Source organism: Microtus pennsylvanicus, chromosome 4, assembly GCF_037038515.1.
Source record: "Microtus pennsylvanicus isolate mMicPen1 chromosome 4, mMicPen1.hap1, whole genome shotgun sequence".
Lineage (NCBI taxonomy): Eukaryota > Metazoa > Chordata > Mammalia > Rodentia > Cricetidae > Microtus > Microtus pennsylvanicus.
The window spans coordinates 101,230,312-101,249,994 of record NC_134582.1 but is presented as its reverse complement, the minus strand read 5'-3'; the positions used below and the strand labels follow the sequence as shown (position 1 = coordinate 101,249,994).

The window sequence follows — 19,683 nt, the reverse complement described above, 5'->3', positions numbered from 1 at the left end:
ATTAATTTGATCTCTTCAAATGCAGCTGCAATCCATTTTCTTTGAATTTTCCTGCCTTTGCTGAATTTGTTAGAATCCAGACCCAAAGTCCCTTGAGGCAGGAATCTTTTTATTCCCTATATAATTCTTTTCAGCGGTCATGTGTTGGCATCAGAATCTAAACTAACTTTTATTTAAGTTGGGTTTTGCCCCTAACTAGTGTGAAGCTCCCTGGAAAGCCATTACCCATGCTGGAGAGATGGACTGATTGCACTCTCTTTGTCTCCTTATTACCCTCTTTATATGAGTATCAGTAAAAACTTGGGAATCAGTTCCCAGTAATTATCAAATTAAGAATATCATCGGATTGCATCTGAAACAGATACAACAGATATTTTCCATGCTTTTCTAAACCTATCTGCTATCCCCAACAATTTGCTAAAAAGCAATTTGCTGAAAGTGATGATTTTGTGCTAATTTTTAGTCTGTGACTATAAAAGTTCATAGAACCCATCTCCACAATGGCACATGTCGTTTGGGACCAGCTGAATCTATGCTCCCATTCCAAAGCCACTTCAATTTGACTCAGAATAAACTAGCTCACATCTCTTTGGAAGTGCTAGCATCTTTTGCCGCTAGAGTGGCTAATGTTCTTCAAGGAGAGGAAGTGACACATGTCAGGGACATCGTGTATTTTTGTTTTAGAGAAGGTCTCACTGCTGGCCTAGAACTCACTATGTAGACCAGGCTGGCTTCAAACTCAGTAGGCTGCTTCTGCCTCCTGTATTCCTGGACTAAATGCATATAACAACACAAGCACTTAAGGACATAGTATTTTATATGCACAATATCCTTCAATATATGTCTCAACACCATTTTCTGTTTTATAGAAGAGACTCTAAGAGAGAAAGTCGCCTGGTTAAACCCCAGGTTTGCTGATGATAAACTCTTATGCCTTTTCTTTATTTGCCTAATATGTGTACTGGAGACCACTGGGACCTATGTTCTATTGACTCAGCTCCTTAACTCCTTTACAGTTTCAACACCATTTAGACCAAACTCTATGGTGGGCTAAGGACAAATTATTCCCACTGGGCATAGTGTCACAAGCCTTTAATCCCAGCACCTGGGAGGCAGAGGCAGGAGGATCTATGTGAGTTCATGGCCAGTCTGCTTTACAAAGTAAGTTCCAGGATAGCCAGGGCTATGTGGAGAGATCCTGTTTTCTTTTGAAGTGAAATTCTATCTCAAAAATAAAAAGAGAGATAGAGAAAGAAAGGAAAGAGAGAAAGAAGGGCAAAAAGAACAAGGGTTTTAAAGATTTACGGCCCAAGAAGCTAACTTGAAGTAATAGGTACAGTTGGTTCAGTGGCTCTGATCGCTGCAAAGCAGCAATTCCACTCCTCACTATACATTCAGCACACACTTATCCACGTGTGTCAGAGCATCTTCTTAGTAAGATGGCTCAAGATGAAGAAGGTCAGAAGCAAATATAGAATGGGTAAACACTGGGTATTTGGGACAGTAGAATACTATTCAGCAATAAATGCCAATGACTCGTTGCTACATGTGACTATCAGAATGAGTTTCACAATGCTGAGCAAAAGGCAGGCATGAAACTGTTTGGCTGTATTTATGTTAATGCCATAAACAGGAGAGTTAGAGATAACGGCAGTGGTTGTGATTTCTGGGGTTAATGGGTGGGAAGTTGTCTGAGTGGCCTCCCAGTGCTGCCTTAAAATGTAACTCACTTTATAGAAATTCTTCCAAGTTAAATTTTCTTGCATGAATTTTTACTCCAGTAGTCTCTCTCTCTCTCTCTCTCTCTCTCTCTCTCTCTCTCTCTCTCTGGAGCTCTGACTGTCCTGGAGCTCTGTTTCCTAGACTAAAGTGGCCTTGAACTCACAGAGAGCGAACTGCCTCTGCCTCCTGAGTGCTGGGATTAAAGGTGTGCACCACTATTTCATGGCTTATGTTTCCTTCTTAAAAGAGAAAAGACACAGCCTATATAGGTCGTGTCCTACGTTGGCAGACTATTGGTATGAGTTGGATCATGGTATGAACACAGACAGCCCTTAATGCCAACAGCTGATATAACAGCGCACTTCTTGCTTGTTGATGCACATGCAACTGGTGCATGGACCAAGGCTGAGGAAAATTTCATTCCTCCACAAAAGTCCGCCATCACCACAGTGGTAGGTAGAACACGTGGCCAACTATATACTGGTTACTTTTAACCCGGCTGCACAAAGACATCACTTTTGCACCATATGCCCTGTTTTAAAAGGGCATGCAGGTATGCTTAGCTTCATAGAAAAGCCATGTAGCTGAAGTGGACAGGAAGGGGGCAAGATGGAAAGGCAACAGTGTCACTGATGGCCACACCTGCTTCGGCGAGCCACACTCAGACCTGTCCCTGGAGAACCGTGTTTACACGCCCAGCAATGACTCACATGTAGAATGGTCTTCTCTTTCCCCCTCAAGCAGTAGGTCCCAGGAAAGAGCAAACCAGGTTTCCAGGCCACTGCTGTCCCCTGTGCAAACTGGTCACCACCAGGGCAATGCACATGGTGTGTGACAGTGCTGACAGTCAAGGCATGACTCGTCCTTCTATGGACCCAAGAGCACAGTGGGGTCATAGTCGTGGAGAGTCCTGAGCACAGGAACCAGCCTTGAGGGCTCTTAGGGCGTCAGTGGGGCTACTGAGTATCTGAGAGTGTCATTCTCTCACAGGTAGAAAAAAATGGAGGAGGACTAGGAGAGAAGAAAGAAGAAAGCAGAGGATTAGAGGGGAGGGATGGATGGGGACGAGGGAGGAAGAGAGGCAGGGGTAGGAAAGCAGAAATAAAGAGAAAAAAATGCCTCTAACAAGCTACAGGTGGAAAGCTCTCCTGCCTTATGTAGGGTGGCTCCTGCTTGGGAAAGCATTCTGAGGTTTGCTAGGTTTATATTAAATAAGTACCACACCGGATCTCACTGCTTACCAACAAAGCAATGACGACACCTCTAAAAACAGGCGGTCAGTGGTAGCTGCTGCTACATCTCCCAGTCTCTGCTACCACAGAGGTGTGCTCCAAGGCCTGCCGCAGCACTCAGAGGGCACGAGTTCTTTGCCCTTCTGAATCTTAGTGTACATGATGAATAAGTATGCACGCATTTCAAACGTGTATGAAGGTCAGACAACTCAAGTGCCAGTCCTTGCCTTCTGCTTTGCTTAGAGCGGGGTCCCTTCTTTATAACACATACAGCAGGTTGTCTGGCTTGTAAGGTTCTGGGAATTCTCCTGCTTCTGACTTCTGCAATGCCATAGGAGATAGACCTATAGATGCACGCTATATTACTTCTGATCTCTGTGGGCTCTGAGAATCGAGACTCAGGATCCTAGGCTTGCATAACAAGTACTTTATCCACTGGTCTTCTTCCTGAGCCCCAATCTTTGACTGCCCTTTAAGAACTGGCTGGTGGTTTCCCTTTCATTGAAAGCTTTAATTAGAAACTTATTCCTTACAGATGCTTCATGTAGTTACATTGCAAGCACAGGCTTTGACCAAAAAAGCAAAAAGGAGGGACCAGAGCCAGGCCTGCAGCTCCCCTCAACACAGTGCAGTGCTTTCCTCATAGAAATCTGCACATGGTAGACTTAGGAGAACTGTGCTAGAAATGAGTGCATGTGTGTGCAGCTGCACGTGTTAGAAATGAGTGCTTGTGTGTGCAGCTGCGCGTGTTAGAAACGAGTGCTTGTGTGTGTAGCTGTGTGTTCCATAAACGAGTGCTTATGCATGTAGCTGCGCATGCTAGAAACAAGTGCTTGTGTGTGTAGTTGCATGTGCTAGAAACAAGTGCTTGTGGGTGTAGCTGCGCATGTGCTCTTATTTATTTATTTTTAGCCAACTGATGACATTAAATTTGGGGATGGGCTCTTTAGGGGACACATGTAAGGAAGAGCTAACAGGGGATCTAGAGATGAGGGCGATCCTATGGCATCTAAGGGCACTTACTTTGTTTCCCTCAGCCTACCCGATCCAAGTAACTCATTTAAACACCAATAAACATGCAGCTTGCTTATCGCACCAACTCCTTTTATTGTGAAAGAAGTCATTTCAGTAGGAAAGACTGATGATGTCCGGTCAGACGTGCAGAAAAGAAGCGTGGTCTGTTGGAGAGTTTGTGGGTACGGCGGGCTTGGCTTCCTCACATTTTCTAAAATGCCAGGAAGAGTCCTGTAAGTAGCAGACTTGGGTCCAAGTTCCCAAAAAAGGTTCCTATATAAACTTTTCAGGAACACATGTGCTGTGGAAAAGATGTTTGTAACACAGGGACTCCAAACACAGACTGAAGAGTGTTTATTAAGGGCTGGATGTTCTTCCACACCAGGAAAGGGTGGTCAGAGTCACTGATGGTCAGAGCCACTGCACACTTAGGGTGGGACTTAATGACTGGAGATTAAAAGAAAAAAAAAATGCAACCACTTGCATTTGTTGCTAAAGAGTCAAAAGGAGTTTGATGAGAAAGACATGTTCCAGAAGCTGTGATTTGAGGTCAAATGGCTCAGCTCAATGTGAGACAGGGTGAGCCTCATTAAGAAGGGATCCAGACCCGGCAGCATGACCAGTTCAGACGACTGCCTGCCTCTTGAAAACTGGGGTGGTTGCTTTCCCCAAGATTTTAATTAGAAACTTACTCCTCGTGAACGCTTCACTTACTTACATTGTAAGCATAGACTCTGGCCAGAAATGCAAAAAGAAGAGCAATGAGAGCCAGGCCTGCAGCTACTCTCACTGCAGAGTCACGCTGGGACATCCGCAGCCCAATTCTGGAATATGCCAAGTCACGCTGAGTTGGAGCACAGCTGTTGGAAGTTGGCTTCGGATGATCCCCAAACCGATTTCTGAATTCCTATAAAGAGAGAAACAGGTAAGAAAAATACATTTCAGAAAACATTCCTGCAGTTATATCAGCTATGGTCCCTTATTCTTTCAACACATTTAGATGCCCTGCAGGGTTCAGGTAGCCCCACACATGTATGGAAAAGTCAGCTTTCTCTGAAGATTAGAACACAGTCTTGATATTTTAGACTACATGGAAGACATTTTGTTCATCAAACACACCCGTGAGGACAGACATTCTCAGGTGGCCACCACTGCTACTGGGGAAAGGCTGAGTCCATCTCCAGGTAGGCCTATAAAGGTCTACGTGACCAGAGGGGCCCAATCCATAGAGTTCCCTCCATTTACCCTGGTGGGCCAGACACAGAAAAGCCAGGAAAACCCAGCTCGAGGAGAGTGCAAAGGGTGAGTTAACATGACTGCTCTGTTTCTTTTATTTTGGGGTGGGGAGGAGCTCCATTCAGCAAGGCTTCTACTCTGACAAGGGAAAAGTAGGGGGAGGAACACTGCTACTCTCACGGCAGTTTTAACATTTCACAGCACACATTGTCTCTATTGGATGAGATTTTTCCAAACAATGCCTCTACACAGCATGGACATAGCATGGGACGGCGAGATGTGCAGACAGGAGGACCACAGAGGATGGAGAAAAGGCAGAGGCAGCGCAGCATGCATCAGCGTAAGCACAGCTGTCCTCCAGCAACCACTGGATTCTCTTGTGCCTCCATTCTGAGTGCCGTGAGTCCTGAGCAACTTGGTCTACTGTGTAAAAGTGTTCCTCCCCACAGCACACATACTGGCTGTGGCCTGAGAGCGGAGAGTAGCAAAGGCACAACTTGGTAATAGATGAAGAGAGAGATATTAAAGACCTGAAGACATCTGATTAGGACAAGGGCAGAAGCAAGAAAGGAATCTGGAGTCTGAAGAGATGACTCAGTGGTTAAGAGCTTGCTGCTCCTGCAGGGAACCTAGTGTTCCGTTCTCAGCACTCACGTGGGCAGCTCACGACCACCGATAACTCCAGCACCAGGGGATCTGACGCTCCCTTCTGGACTCAGAGATTACCCACGTGCACAAACTCCACATAAATACACAAACACACAATTTAAAGCAGAACAGAAAGGTAAAAATGGAGGCAATGTTTATGACCCAGTTTCTAAGCTTTTATTTATACCTCATTCGTGTGGAAGAACTTGCTTTCACTGTTGGAGACTCACCGGAACTTAAAGTTGTTGGCTACCAGGGTAACTTTCTCAACTCCAACTACAATCTTTGTTTCTGCACTTCTCAGGCATTTAGGCCCATGCTGCCCTGCTGATCTCTATGCACTGGGAGTCTTTATTAGGGAGCCACTCCTGGGTTTGTAGGTTTTAATAATAACTGGGAGTTATTTGTATGAAACTGCCATCAAGAAACTCTTAAAACTGATACATTCAGCGCCGGGCGGTGGTAGCATACGCCTTTAATCCCAGCACTCGGGAGGCAGAGGCAGGCGGATCTCTGGGAGTTTGAGGCCAGCCTGGTCTACAAGAGCTAGTTCCAGGCAGGAACCAAAAACTACAGAGGAACCCTGTCTTGAAAAATTCAAAAAAAAAAACAAACTGATACATTCAGTAAAGTAACAGCAGTAGTCGTTTTGGAAACTTGCTATGTACATAGGAGGCCTCTCACACTTTACACATTTTTGGTCCTAGGACTAGGTGGAATGTAACCTAGCTCGGTATGATGACTAGGGAGGAGGCTAAGCTTTAATCTTCCTATCACAGCACACATCAGGGATGTTTCCAGTCACCTGAAAGAAGAAAGTGATGTCCGGTACCTCCTGACTATCAAACTGACTGTTATGAACCCAGGTTTCTAGCAAATAGGCTTTCGGCACCCTCCCCGATGCTGTACCCTGGGAGGCAAGAGTGGCATCTCCTGTTTCTCTACAGACGGCCATTCCAGGAAAGCCAGGCTCGATCAGGCACAGCCATTTCTTGCTGCATGTCTTAAAGTTTTGAGCCACATTGAGACTGTATCTGTACAAGAAGCACAGCTGGATTGTCTCAGAGCACACACATACACATGTGCACGCATACATACACAATCAACATGCATAATAGAACACGCTGCAAAATGCATTTTAATGAGGAACAGTTGGTCTGGTTCTGCTCAAATGAAAGACAGCCCTGTAAGAGAGTCACCACCTGCCTTCCCAGCTTGTACAGCAGCTTCTAAATGAGTTCTTCTGTCCCCGACATGGCAGGTGTTGCCAGGGCCCCGCAATGACATCCCAGTGCCAGCTCCTTCCCTTGAACTGACAGAAAATGTCATTCCCTGTGATTCAAACTATTAGGAGATAACAGCACATACAGTGACCAAGGGCACCAAACTATCTCAATTATTCTTCTAGACTTCCCCTAAATTGGGAACATGCTACTATCATAAGAGTCTTTGATTTTCATAACATGGGAACATGCTACTGTCAGAGGAGTCCTTGATTATCACCAAGCCAAGGATGTTTCTAGTTCTTGAAGTCTATGTTTAAGATGTTACATGCTGAGTCTGCCAGCTTAACAGGCACAGTGGAATATACAGGACCAGCAGATTGAAATTAGGAATTAATTGGGCCTTTTCACTTGAAAACCTGTCACACAGTCACACGTTGAGAATACACCATCAACTTCCCAGTATCACTTTTGGGCATGAGTGATTCAAGATCAGATATTATTGAGATGAAGTCCCCCCACCAATGCTTAATTGCTATCAAATCATTAAAATTGCAGAGGAAAAATTTTAAACATGAACATTACACAAACTCTTCCTCTCATCTTAGTATCCTAGATTTTTTAAATCTTATTTTGGTGATAGCAAAGGCTTGTGTTTACTTTACTAATAAGATTGAACATAAATTATTAAGCTATTGACTGCATGATCAAAGAAATTTCAGATTATATTCTGAATAATTTTGCTTTGACATCCACCAAAGGAATAGATCTAATGTGTCCCTGCATGGCCTCAGTGGCCCCTCTCTTTCAGGATGCCCACCCCTCGGACGTGAACTGTGCCTAGTGAGACAAATCCAAGCCCAGCATCTGCCTGTCACCTCATTATGACTTCTGGGGAGTCCGCATTTCGTCTGACTCAAGGGACATGAAAAAAAACTTCCAAGCTCTGAACTTCTTTTAAAGGACTGAAGACATTTCTTATGTGTAAATTTTTCTCATGCCTCATTCAGAAGCACAGTTAACAGCTTGAAGTGCAAACTAAGAAGGATGGACGATATGCTTGATAGCCCCTGTCTCAAGATAAGTAAGACTTTCTATCAGCCCTATCTCCTAAGGGCCTACTGAGCCCATGCACATGCCCAATGCAAGGCAGCATCCAGGAAAGAATCTCAAGAGCTGAGTTTTTGCTTTGAATATAAAATTATTTCCATGTCAGAAAGTGATCTCTACCATAACTGAATTTTAATTCTTCAAATATAAACTTCAAGACCTACCTCTTGCTGTAAGCATTGCTCGTTCATCCTTGACACACAGGCAGGCCTTCGTATAAAGGAATAAAGGGCCACACTTTGATCTAAAGTCTATAATCAGTGCCTAGGATAGTAGCAGAAATCTGAGGCCGTTTAGTCTAAATCGGAATAGCATTAATACAAGTTGAAGTTCCATAGGCAGGGCAAGAGATAGGATATTTGAATCTGATCATCTAGTAAGAAATACAATAGGTAAATTGCATTTCTCAGGGAAAGAATATTTGTATCTATATAAAATGTGAACATATACTACTAAGGAACAGGTAGAAATCTCAGTATTCATCAGTTAGTTCTGCCCTCTCCTTTGTACCAGGTGCTGGGTGTCTACTGGAGAATAAGATCTTGGTCAGCAAGGCCAGGATGCATCACTGAAGTCCTTTTGGTATTCTCTCCAACTGGTGTAGGAGGTCCTTCTGTCTATGTGTTGCTTTCATTGGTTAATAAAGGAACTGCTTTGAGCTGTAGGGGAACAGAGCTAGGCATGGAAAACTAAACAGAATGCTGGGAGGAAGAAGGCAGAGGGAGAGACACCATGGAGCCACCAGAGACAGACATGCCGAATCTTTGCCAGTAAGCCACTGCCAGGTGGCGATATACAGATTAATAGACATATGTTAAATTAATATAAGAGTTAGCCAATAAGAAGTTAGAGTTAATGGGCCAAGTAGTATTTTAATTAATATAGTTTCTGTATGATTATTTCAGGTGTAAGCTAGCAGGGAAGAATAAGCAGCCCCCTCCCTCCAACATCCAACCATAGCCAGAGCCATCTTTACTCCAAAGGCATGTACACAGGAGTGGTGAGGATGCTGGGAAATACACACCTGCAATCATCCAGTGAATCTTCAGGTAATCAATCAAACTAAAATAATTACTACAGAAAGCTTCTTTTCAACTAGGTAACCATGTACCATTTATGTTTTAAATGAAAAAGAAGTCATGTGTGATGTTAGTGTCACTGTCATTTGACCTTCGCAGGGATTGCAGGCATTGTTTTCAGTGATGCTAGAATCATGGTTTAACATCACTTGGCTCTATGAGCTGTCTAAAGTGAATAAAGGAGGTAGCAGGTGTTATGCTGTCTCAAAGAGCTTCAGAAAAGATGAACTAATATATAGCAGTATCCTTGATGGCTCATGATGGTGATAGCTATTCATCTTCAAAAGTCCTAGAAAACTGGTTAAGATCATTTCTATGGTATAAACTTACTGTAATTAAAGAATGATTAACTAGGAATTCACACCAAAGTTCCATTATACATTTCCCCCAAATCCTTTCCTAGACAGCCCTCTTTCTACTTTGAACAAAATTTTTATAAAGTAAAAAGTACTGGTCCTACCAAAAGTCATTTAAAATAACTAGGATAAAGTTTAATATGAAGGTTTTCATTATTTCCATCACTACTTCAGGGTAGGGCCCCAAAGATGGTCCCTAGTGGTCCTTGCCGCCTTCTGTCCACACCCCTGGGTCATACTTTCTTCTTGGCTAAACTTACTAACCCACTTTTAGTTAATCATAGATGACAAAATGATGGGTATTCCATATGAAATACCCTTTCCATTTTTTTTCTGTTCTCTGCTGCCCATGGTAAACTGGCCTTGTCACGTCGTGGGCAGGTTTCAACTACACCGCACAAAGGCAATCTTGGCTGCCCCACTGGTAAGGAGAGACACCTCACTGAGCTGTACTAGATTTCTGACTCAGAGGAACCTTGAGGAAAAGATTATGACAGAAAGCTGCTGCGTTAAGAGTTAATTTGTTATGCTGCAATAGCAAATAAATTTAAAAGATGTCAAGCAGAGGTCTAGAAACCAACACAAACACAACACGTGGAGAAGAGATATACTAATGTCTCAATTAAAGGTCCTAAAAAATTTCAAAAAGGATGGCTTTAACAGAATCCAATGGGAGGAAGAAGTCTAAACAAATAAAGGAAACCAACCAGTTTAAATCCACCTCTTTTGTAATTCAGGATTGTGAACTAGACACTCAATGAGGTACTGTTTAACATACATCAGCATGGCAAAGAGCTTAAGCCTAGGTGCTGGAGAGGTGGCTTAAGAGCACTAGCTACTCTTCCAGAGGACCCAGGGACAATCGACAGCACCCCCAGGGGGGCTCACTACCATCCTTAACTCCAGTCCCAGGGAACCTGACACTGTTGGACCCTCTGCAGGGATGCGATGCAGACACACGTTCAGGCAAAACACTAATATACACACAATCCGATACATTTTACAGTGCAAGTCTAAGCGGATTGAGTGTGGGTGAGACAACAGAGGGGCTGGGACACATCAACACTGCCGCCATACTGCACGGGCATGATAGGGGGCACTGCTGTCCAGTGAGGAGGGACTTGTAAGCACATGACTAGGTGACAATTCCACTTCTGTGAAGTATGCACACTGGGGGAAGCGATGCAGGGAAGTGCCAACCTCACTTCCCCTGTGACTCAGGAGCTGCGTTACAGGGCCAGCAGAGTGTGGGCTTGAGATTAGGGTGGTCAAAGGGAGAAATGGCCCTAGAGGGTAGCACCCAAGGCATGCAGAGCAGACCTCCCGAGGACATCAACTCTCCTTTCCCCAGGAACTAAACTGCCTCTTCTTCAACACTTGTCTTTTGCCACCTTCAGCTCCTAAACTGCTCCATGTCTAATTCTCAGTTAAAAACACGGAGGTCATTTACCACAAATGGGTCTCTCTGGACTAAAATCTCTTGAGCTGTCTGCCTCTTTCTGGAAAATCTAGACGAAAGCCATTTTCCACCCCTTCTAGTTTCTGTCCCTACACTCATGGCCTGCATCCAGCTTCTAAGACAGGTTCCCCATCCACCCCTGATTCTTCTGCTTGCCATTCACTTTAAAACCCCTTGTGATTATATTAGGCCCAGTTGAAAAGTTCATTTTAAGGCCAGATGATTAGCAAATCTGACTCCAGCAGAAACTTTTAATTTATTCCTGTCATGTAGCTTAATATAGTCACAAATATGAGGGGTTAGGATAGTGTCTTAGTTAGGGTTTCTATTGCTGGGATGAAACACCATGATCAAAAAGCAAGCTGGAGAGGAAAGGGTTTTTTGACTTATACTTCCATACCATTGTTCATCATTGAAGGAAGTCAGGACAGGAACTCCAAAAAAGGAAGGAACCTGTAGGCAGGGGCTCATGCAGAGACTATAACAGGGTCTTGCTTACTGGCTTGTTTCCCCTGGCTTGCTCAGCCTGCTTTCTTATAAAACCCAGAACGACCAGCCCAGAGATGGTACTACCTAACATAGGCTGGGTGAAGATTACCAGGAGAAAAAGTCACTCTAAGTCACAGGAAATGTGGGCTCCTAAGAATGCCACCAGGATATTTACTTTAGGTAACTATCCTTCACAAATGCTATTTCTACATCTGGCTAAAGAGCTGATGACCATGTTCTATTCCCACTGAACACAATGATTATGGGGAAAGTCTTTGAGGCATGGATGATGTATTAACATCTTAACCAGCTCCCAAACAAACCTTCAATTCCACACCTTATTCATGGACTGCTTACATGATCCAATATTCGCCATGCCTTATCTCAGTCTATTGTTAGAAACTATGAATCAGGCTTTATCACTCCTAATTTGTAGCCGAGAAAACGATCTAGGGAGGGAAAATGCCCAGAGGATGATGGCACAATCTGAAAGGGTGAGACCACAATGCCAAAGTCACCGCTGGCCCCAGGCTCTTAGGCACAAGGGCTGCTTTATTCTTTTTAAATGAATGATTGCAAGAAGGAAGCCTGATGAGCCAGGGGCCTGTGGGAGGGAAGTGCTCCTCTTGATAAGGTCTACAATAGTCCTTTGCTGCAAGTGTTCTTCTGATTTCTCTCTCCAGAGGTGGCAAATCGGAAAGGTACTGTATCCCCGTTGTGCAGGTTGGCTTCCTACCAGATAACTGTCCTAGATAACCGACCTGATGTATGGCCTGAATATTTATGTTTCTTGGTAGTTTTATAGAATTGCACTTGGGAGATAGAGGGAAAAGAGAAAATTTGTTTCCCCAAAGCTCTTCATTGCAAACCCATGTTAGAGAGCAGTCTATTCCTTAAACATCCTTGATTTATTTTACACACAATGAAAAGCCGATGCTGAGGCGGGCAGGGGACAAGCTGTGTTTTTCACTAGTAGAAAGAAGGGTGAAGAAGCCAGAATTCGTGGTAGAAAGTAAACCCCTGCTCTGCGGTACCCAATTCTTAAGAGTTCCCATGAAAAGTAACTTAACAAGCTCAATCTCAGTTTCAAAGAAGCCTTTGCCATCTGCTTATCATGATGTCAGGGGACTTCACGGAGCAGACTGAGAAGCTTGCCTGAGAGTTCCTGCTCAAAGAATATATCAATATCCTCAGTGATACACATAAGTACATTGTCTACTCCCAACCTCCCTGCTAAGAGAATTCATCCATTCCACCCTGCAGATCACTGAAAACCAAGTACAGTCAACAAATACCGGGCGAGGACTAACTGGAGATGACCATGGTCTGGAGTTGGAATGAATGCACCAGACTGGGTCAGGTAATCCTGCTCTTACGAGCCCACTCTCACAAAGGTTTCCAGCATTTCTTCCTGCCATGTCTCTTGCCTTGCCAGGCATAAGGACTCAGTCACCACGTGACTGTATGAAGCATTCAGTCTGACTCCACAGGACTTACTGTGTGGGTAGGATGTGGCTGCAGGAGGACCGAGATGTCAGGGTTAACCTGTGAACAGCTGATTCTAGAGAAAGACGTACTCTAACAGTTTAGTGTAAATATTTAGCTTTGAAAAGCCAGAGTTCCTAGTCTTCATACAGAATATTATTTCCTCTGACTGCCCACTGCCCACAATTGCTTTGAGTGTGAAAGTTGGACACTGCCCTGTGCATTCTGCGTCCACTTATGATCCTTCCACCCTGAGGGTTTCATTCTTTACCTAACCGAGCCCTTCTCACCTTCAAAGCCAGTTCTAATCTCACAGCTGTGAAACCACTGAAGTGGAGGCTGAACCTCTGAACACTGACAGTTCCCACTCTCAATTCTACCTTGGCATTCAGTTCTCTGCAAACCTTTCACAAGTGTCTCTGTCCCCAGGGCAAAGGCAAGACTCGGGTTCCATAATTAGAGGCAGCACTTGTATGAGGAAGATGAGGGGCAGATAGGGCATGGGGAGGCAGAGCAGAAGCCACAGCTCTGCCAACAGCTCCGATGTGCTTCTAGATAACAGCCAAGACTCTGCTTCTACCATCAGCGCTTCTACAAATGACTCAGCATCCATCTTTCAAACCTCTTCCTATCGAAGCAGCCGTGCCCTGCTTCCTGCAAAGAGCTCTGGCCCTGCTATCTCTTCAAAGGCTTTCTACCATGCATGCTTCGATGCTATCTCACTTAGCACTGGACAAGTTCCACATGTGATTGGCACATACTCACTGTTTTAGTTACTACAGACCGGGGACCATTTGAACAATAGGTTTGTAGTCTGGGAAGTCTAGATGCAGATGCTAGCAGAGCTGCTCGCAAGTTCACACTTCCTTGCTGTGTCCACCTGGGATTATAGAAGATTCAAGTCTGCTGTAAAATGGGGCCTCTGCCACCATAACCTGTCTTTAAAGGCCTGTACCCCTTTCATGGTGATGGTTGTTTCCACAGAAGAATTTGGGGGAGGTGTAAATATTGAGACACCCATTTCTCTTCCGAACACCCCAAAAGGCAAGTCCACACCTCAGACGTCTGTGTCCCAAGCAGTGCTTAGCAATGCGCTGAGCAGCTTTGGCACTTCAGAGCTGATGACAGAATTCTTCCTACAAACCATTTCTGGAGGGTAGGAAAATTACTATTAGTGAAACCAGACCCACAGGCACAGAACGGGATAGTCCCAGACACATGAGACACAGGGTCCCAACTGGTGTTGGTGAGCAGCCACTTGAGTAGAAAGGGAAAAACAACACTGAGAGAAAGAATGAAATGACAGGAAGGCACAGGACAGCTCTGGGAAGCTGGGACCCACTCACCACAGGGACAATGTTTCTGAGGAGTTTCCCTTTCGGGTGTGATGGGGCATCAGGGACCTTCTAGGTTCAAAAGCTGCTGAATCCAGCCTTTGACCTCACAGGGAAGCTTTCCCACCAAACGCTTTCCAGTCTGAATAGATTGATTTTACATTTGGGGAAAATCACCCACAAATTAGGCAGTTACATCATTGGGCTAGTTAAATTTGATTGCCAGCTTGGATGGATTATGAAAAGCCCATGACATTGGCAAAATTCATGTTTGGGTGCGTCTGCCAGGGTGTTTCTGAAGATGGACTGAGTGAATAAGAACTGCCCAGAGTATGGGCAGTACCACTGCATGGCTGGGGGACCCAGGCTGCATAAAAAGAGCGAACAGGAGAAAGTGAGCTGAGCCTAGCATCACTTCCCTCCTTGGTCTACCCAGATGTGAGCGAGCAGCTTCTCATTTCTGCTGCTGCAGCCATCAGCTATCACTCCTCACGATGGACTGTATCTTTTAGTCACACCCAAGCTAAACCCCTTCTTCCTTGAGTGATTAATTAGACACTCCGTGACAGCCATGGGGGACAGTGTGCCCCTTCTGATTGCTACCCTTGCTACTCCCTGTTCGCCAGAGTCCCAACAGAAGAGCAGAACAACCACAACAGGCAGATCAAGATCTATACAAAAGTCCTGGGCACTTTCAATGCTTGTCTCTCCAACATCAAGTCCAGTGCCCAGGTAACATATTCAGTGAAGACGGAAACAGAAGCAGTCAGGAGGCATCTGCATGCTGCCGGTATGAGCAACTCAGGTTCAGGTGCCTGACTCTTTGCTCTTAAACTCAGCCTCCCTAGCTCTGGGCATCTGTCACTGCTTTAACTCAGCTTTACTATTCTTTCTCCCCATCCCAGTGGAGTAAAGGATATAAGGTGTGTGTGTGTGTACATGTGTGTGTATATGCAGTGTATTTAATTTTACCATAGGCGTCTCTTTGTCATTACGCACAGAAATGCTGAGAGCACTTTTCATGGCATTCAGGTGCCCTCCCCCAGGATACCAGAACAACCCAAGGCATTGCGAGCCTCAACGCTAGGGACATAGTAGAGACTCACTAAATTGTAGCTGTTATTATCATTATCAAGGCACAATTAGTCCCCTGATGCATGCAACTCTCCTTTCTATGCCCAGCTTCAACCCTCAGGAGAAGGAAAATTATCGTTGCTGATTGCACAATTAGGGGTGCAAGTGAAATGAAAGCTAATTGTTCAGCGTCAGCTCGGCTGATGATGCTTTGAATGGTACTCAGATTGGTACATGGAAAGTATTGCAAACATATTCTACACTGTTTCAACTGACATCATCCATACTGGCTTGGCAGTGTCCAATTAACTAAACGCAGCTCAGAAGGAAGTGTGGAGTAACAGTAAGGCATCCAGCCTGTGCAATTCAAATGTGTCCTAAGTGGTCTGCAAAAGAAACCAATGAGATGCAATATGGAAGACAGCAATGCACACAACGATGCATGTGCTGTGGTCTTAATTGTCTGTGACACCAATTTAACACTCGGGCAATAAACAATTCAGTACTGCATGGTGTAAAGTGAAAAAAAAAAAAAGGAAATGAACTGGAAAAACATCGTGGGATTACAGCCAACATCTAGGGGGCGGAAGGAGAATAGGAAGGAACACACCCTCATTTGCTCCTAACACGGTTAGCTGATCTGTTTGAAATTAGATCCACTTTCAACTTAATTATTAAGCCATTTCTTAACCTCATGAACGAAGTTTTCTTGTGCTTTCAAATCTGGCCCTGAACTAATAGCCCCTTTCACTTCAGTGGTTTTGGAAATGAATGTTAGACGGGAAGAAAAACATTTAAACAGTGTTTTTCTAAGGGTCAAAGCTATGAAAGCACAGTATAGTTTGTACATAAAATTCAGTACATCTGATGGTCCTGTAAGCCCTTTCTTAGGTAACGAGGCAAGCATGCAACCCTAAGATGCCTTCTTTCTTATCAAGAGTGGCAGCAGGAATGGATCTGAGCTGTCTAGCTGACTCCAGGGAGCCACACATGCCATAGTGCTCTTGGTAGAGGTCAGAGGACAACTTCCAGGCATTGGCTCTCTCCATTAGTCATGTGCGTCTCTGGGACCTAACTCAGGTGGTCAGGGTTGGCAGCAGGTGTCTTTGCGCACTGAGTCATCTCATGGGCCCATCTGTGGTTTGTGTCAATGTCATTATAGTTTTTTAAGGTGACCTGCATTCCTCTGCCATTTTGTAAGAAGTCAGTGGTCAATGGGTGCACTAGAAATTATAGACTAGTGTGTAATTTCTATTGTCAGTTAAAGTAAGGTCATGGCTTAGTGTACGTTACAAATGCTGCTACTGCTGCTAGTATACTGCAATATTTACTTTGCTAAGCCTCTCTTGTTACATCCTGTAAAACAGGTGCTCTTATGGGTTTCATAAGAAGAGACTTGGGTAAGTGAATTTCTCCAAGTTCATACTGTTTGTCAGGGATGGAACAAGAATTCAAACAACAGGTTATGAGAATTCTGAACGTGTGCTCTGAATTGTTAAACTGTAATAAAAGCCAAAGTAAGCAAAGTACTTTAAAGAAGTCTACAGTCAAAATAAAGGCCAGGGAATTGGTGACCTATGCTTATGATATTCATATGTCCACTACGTCCATGTCCATATGATCCACTTAATCTTCCCTGAATGATGCAGTCAGTATGTGAGAAACACTGTGATTCAAGGAAGTGAGCTGTAAGGTATTGTAGGATTTGTCACCATAATGGGGCCCAAACCTGCCAGACCACAAGCTGTCCTGGCCTTTCACAAGTGGCCACCTCTTTCTTAAACCAATTTTACCATTAGGAAAGAACTTAAAATAAATAAGTCTTTGCAATAAGCCTGGCTATTTGTAAGCTTAAAATTCAGGAGAAAATGTTTCAGAGACCCAGCTCTGACTTCTTAAGCACTGATGAGAGAACTGGTAAGATCAAGTGTTTTATGTAGGAGTCACACAAGCCTCCAATAGTTTTGCTTCTCTCATCATGCAGGGCCCCAAAGTTGCTGTGACCGAGTACACAAAAGGGGATTAGTTCTACCCACTTCCTCATTATTTTCTGCCTCACCTTCCTTTTCTTCTTGGATCCAGTGAGCTTAGTCTAGAGAGAAATTCCTGACCAGAGTTATCAAATAAGATTCCTGCAATGTAAAGAGCATGGAGCTGGGCTTTAAAGCACTTGATTGGCATATCTGAACGGCCTAGAGCAAAAGCATGAGATGACACGATTGTGGGAGAACTGGACCTTTGCTGATGATACAGCTGCCATGGAAACAGTGTAACGCTTTTCAAAGAACAATTCAAAACAAAACCAAACCAACAAACAAACAGAAACTATTATGTGATCTAGAGCAGGGACTTAAGTCATTTGTGTACTATATTCCCAAGAAGCAGTTGGTGGCAGCATTCCAGTGTGCTCAGAAGACTGGGCAAAAGAAATACAGTGGAGAATTACTCAGCATGTAAAGATACAATGAAATGTCACTCAGCCTTTGTGGGGTTGACATGTGGCCCAATATGGATGAAATATGGGGATATCATGCAAGTCACAAAAAAGCAAAAGCAATACGATGCCACTTTCATCTGGCACTTCCAGTAGTCAGAGTCATGGAGACAGAGAGATCAGAAATTGACAGGGATTAGCAGGGGGGTGGAAGAAGGATTAACGCTTAATAAGTACAGAGTTAGTTTTATAACATTAAACAGTCCTGGAAACTGGTTGCAAACTGGTGACACTATCAAAATGGTTACAGTGGAAAATTTTATGCACGTTCATTCTCCCTTTCTCTTTCCCTTCTTATATCCATCTGTTCATCCATCTCTGAATACCAGGGCCTCCTGCATGGTAGACAAGTGCTCTACCACAGAGGTATTTTCCAAGCGTCCCAAGTTGACGCTGAACATACTACATAGCCCAGGTAGGCCTTGCACTTATGATCCTCTTGCCTCAGCCTTCTAGGTAGCTTGGATCATAGGCCTGTGCCATCAGGCCTGTCCAAACTTCAAGTTAAAAAAATATTTCTGTGTATGGTATTTTGCCTGCATGTGTCTATGCAGTAGGTATGTGCCTGGTATCCATGGAAAACAAAAGAGGGTATGGGGTCTCCTGGCACTGTAGTTACTGATGGCTGTGACCTGCAACATGGTGCAGGGACTCAGACCTTTGTGATGGGTTCTTTTGAAGTGCAGCCAGTGCTTTTAACCACTGAGTCATCTCTCCAGCCCCACAGATTTCATACTGTTTTCAAGTTGGTAAGACCTGGATTGAAAGAGTGGTTCCTGTTCCTCTACCTGGCTCTTGTCATTTTATGAGTCTGAGTAAGTTATTTATTAGTCTACTGATGTTCTGGTTCCTTATCTGGAAAATTTAATGGTAACAGTGGCCTATCATGAGGATGATATGAATGCATATAAGATATTTAACAGGGCTGGAGAGATGGCTCAGTGGTTAAGAGCATTGCCTGCTCTTCCAAAGGTCCTGAGTTCAATTCCCAGCAACCACCATCTCACCACCATCTATAATAAGGTCTGGTGCCCTCTTCTGGCCTGCAGACATACACACAGACAGAATACTGTATACATAATAAATAAATAAATATTAAAAAAAAATAAGATATTTAACATATCACTTGGCCCAAGATAACCATTCCCCTAAATGTTGGTTTGAGATTGTAGCAGAAGTTAGGAAAATTTCAGTCAATGGTAAAGAAAAATCTTTGTTTTGTGATTTGATAATAGAATATGATTATGTTTTGAAAAGGAATCTTCTAGTGATAGAGATGTAGTTTAGTGGGTTGAAGAGCCTATAGAACACCAGAGCCTCTGAATTTAATTCCTAGCACCACCTCAAAAGAGGTGCTGAAAGCACACATACTGAAATTCCAGACACTCCAGAAGTGAAATCTGGGGGATCAGGACTCATAGCTCATGCTAAGCCTCAACCAATTGTCACTTAGGCTACACTAGACTTTGCTCCAAGATGACAAAAGAAAAGTTAGACCCTAAAAAGGCCTTTTCCTTTTGGAGTTAATTACTGATATATTTCTAGATAAAATGATAAATGGAATTCTCTTACTAATAATTAGGATACGGGAAAGATGGGAAGGTAAGAACACAGATGATATAAGATTTACTAGAAGGTGACCACTGTTTAAGATGGCTAATCATGGGGATGTGGGATGAAGATGATATGCTATTGTTAGATGTGCTTGAAATTCTCTGTAAGTAGATT

General features: G+C 43.8%; 1 protein-coding gene across 1 annotated transcript in view; it reads right to left on the bottom strand.

Moving 5' to 3' along the window:
• Positions 1-4,537: 4,537 nt before the first annotated feature.
• Cdkal1 (CDKAL1 threonylcarbamoyladenosine tRNA methylthiotransferase) overlaps positions 4,538-19,683 on the bottom strand; it is a 514,315-nt gene continuing 499,169 nt past the window's right edge. Inside the window, 2 exon segments of the mRNA XM_075969982.1 lie at positions 4,538-4,718; positions 4,720-4,875. Coding sequence (XP_075826097.1) covers positions 4,683-4,718; positions 4,720-4,875 — 192 coding nt within the window. The 3' untranslated portion in view covers positions 4,538-4,682.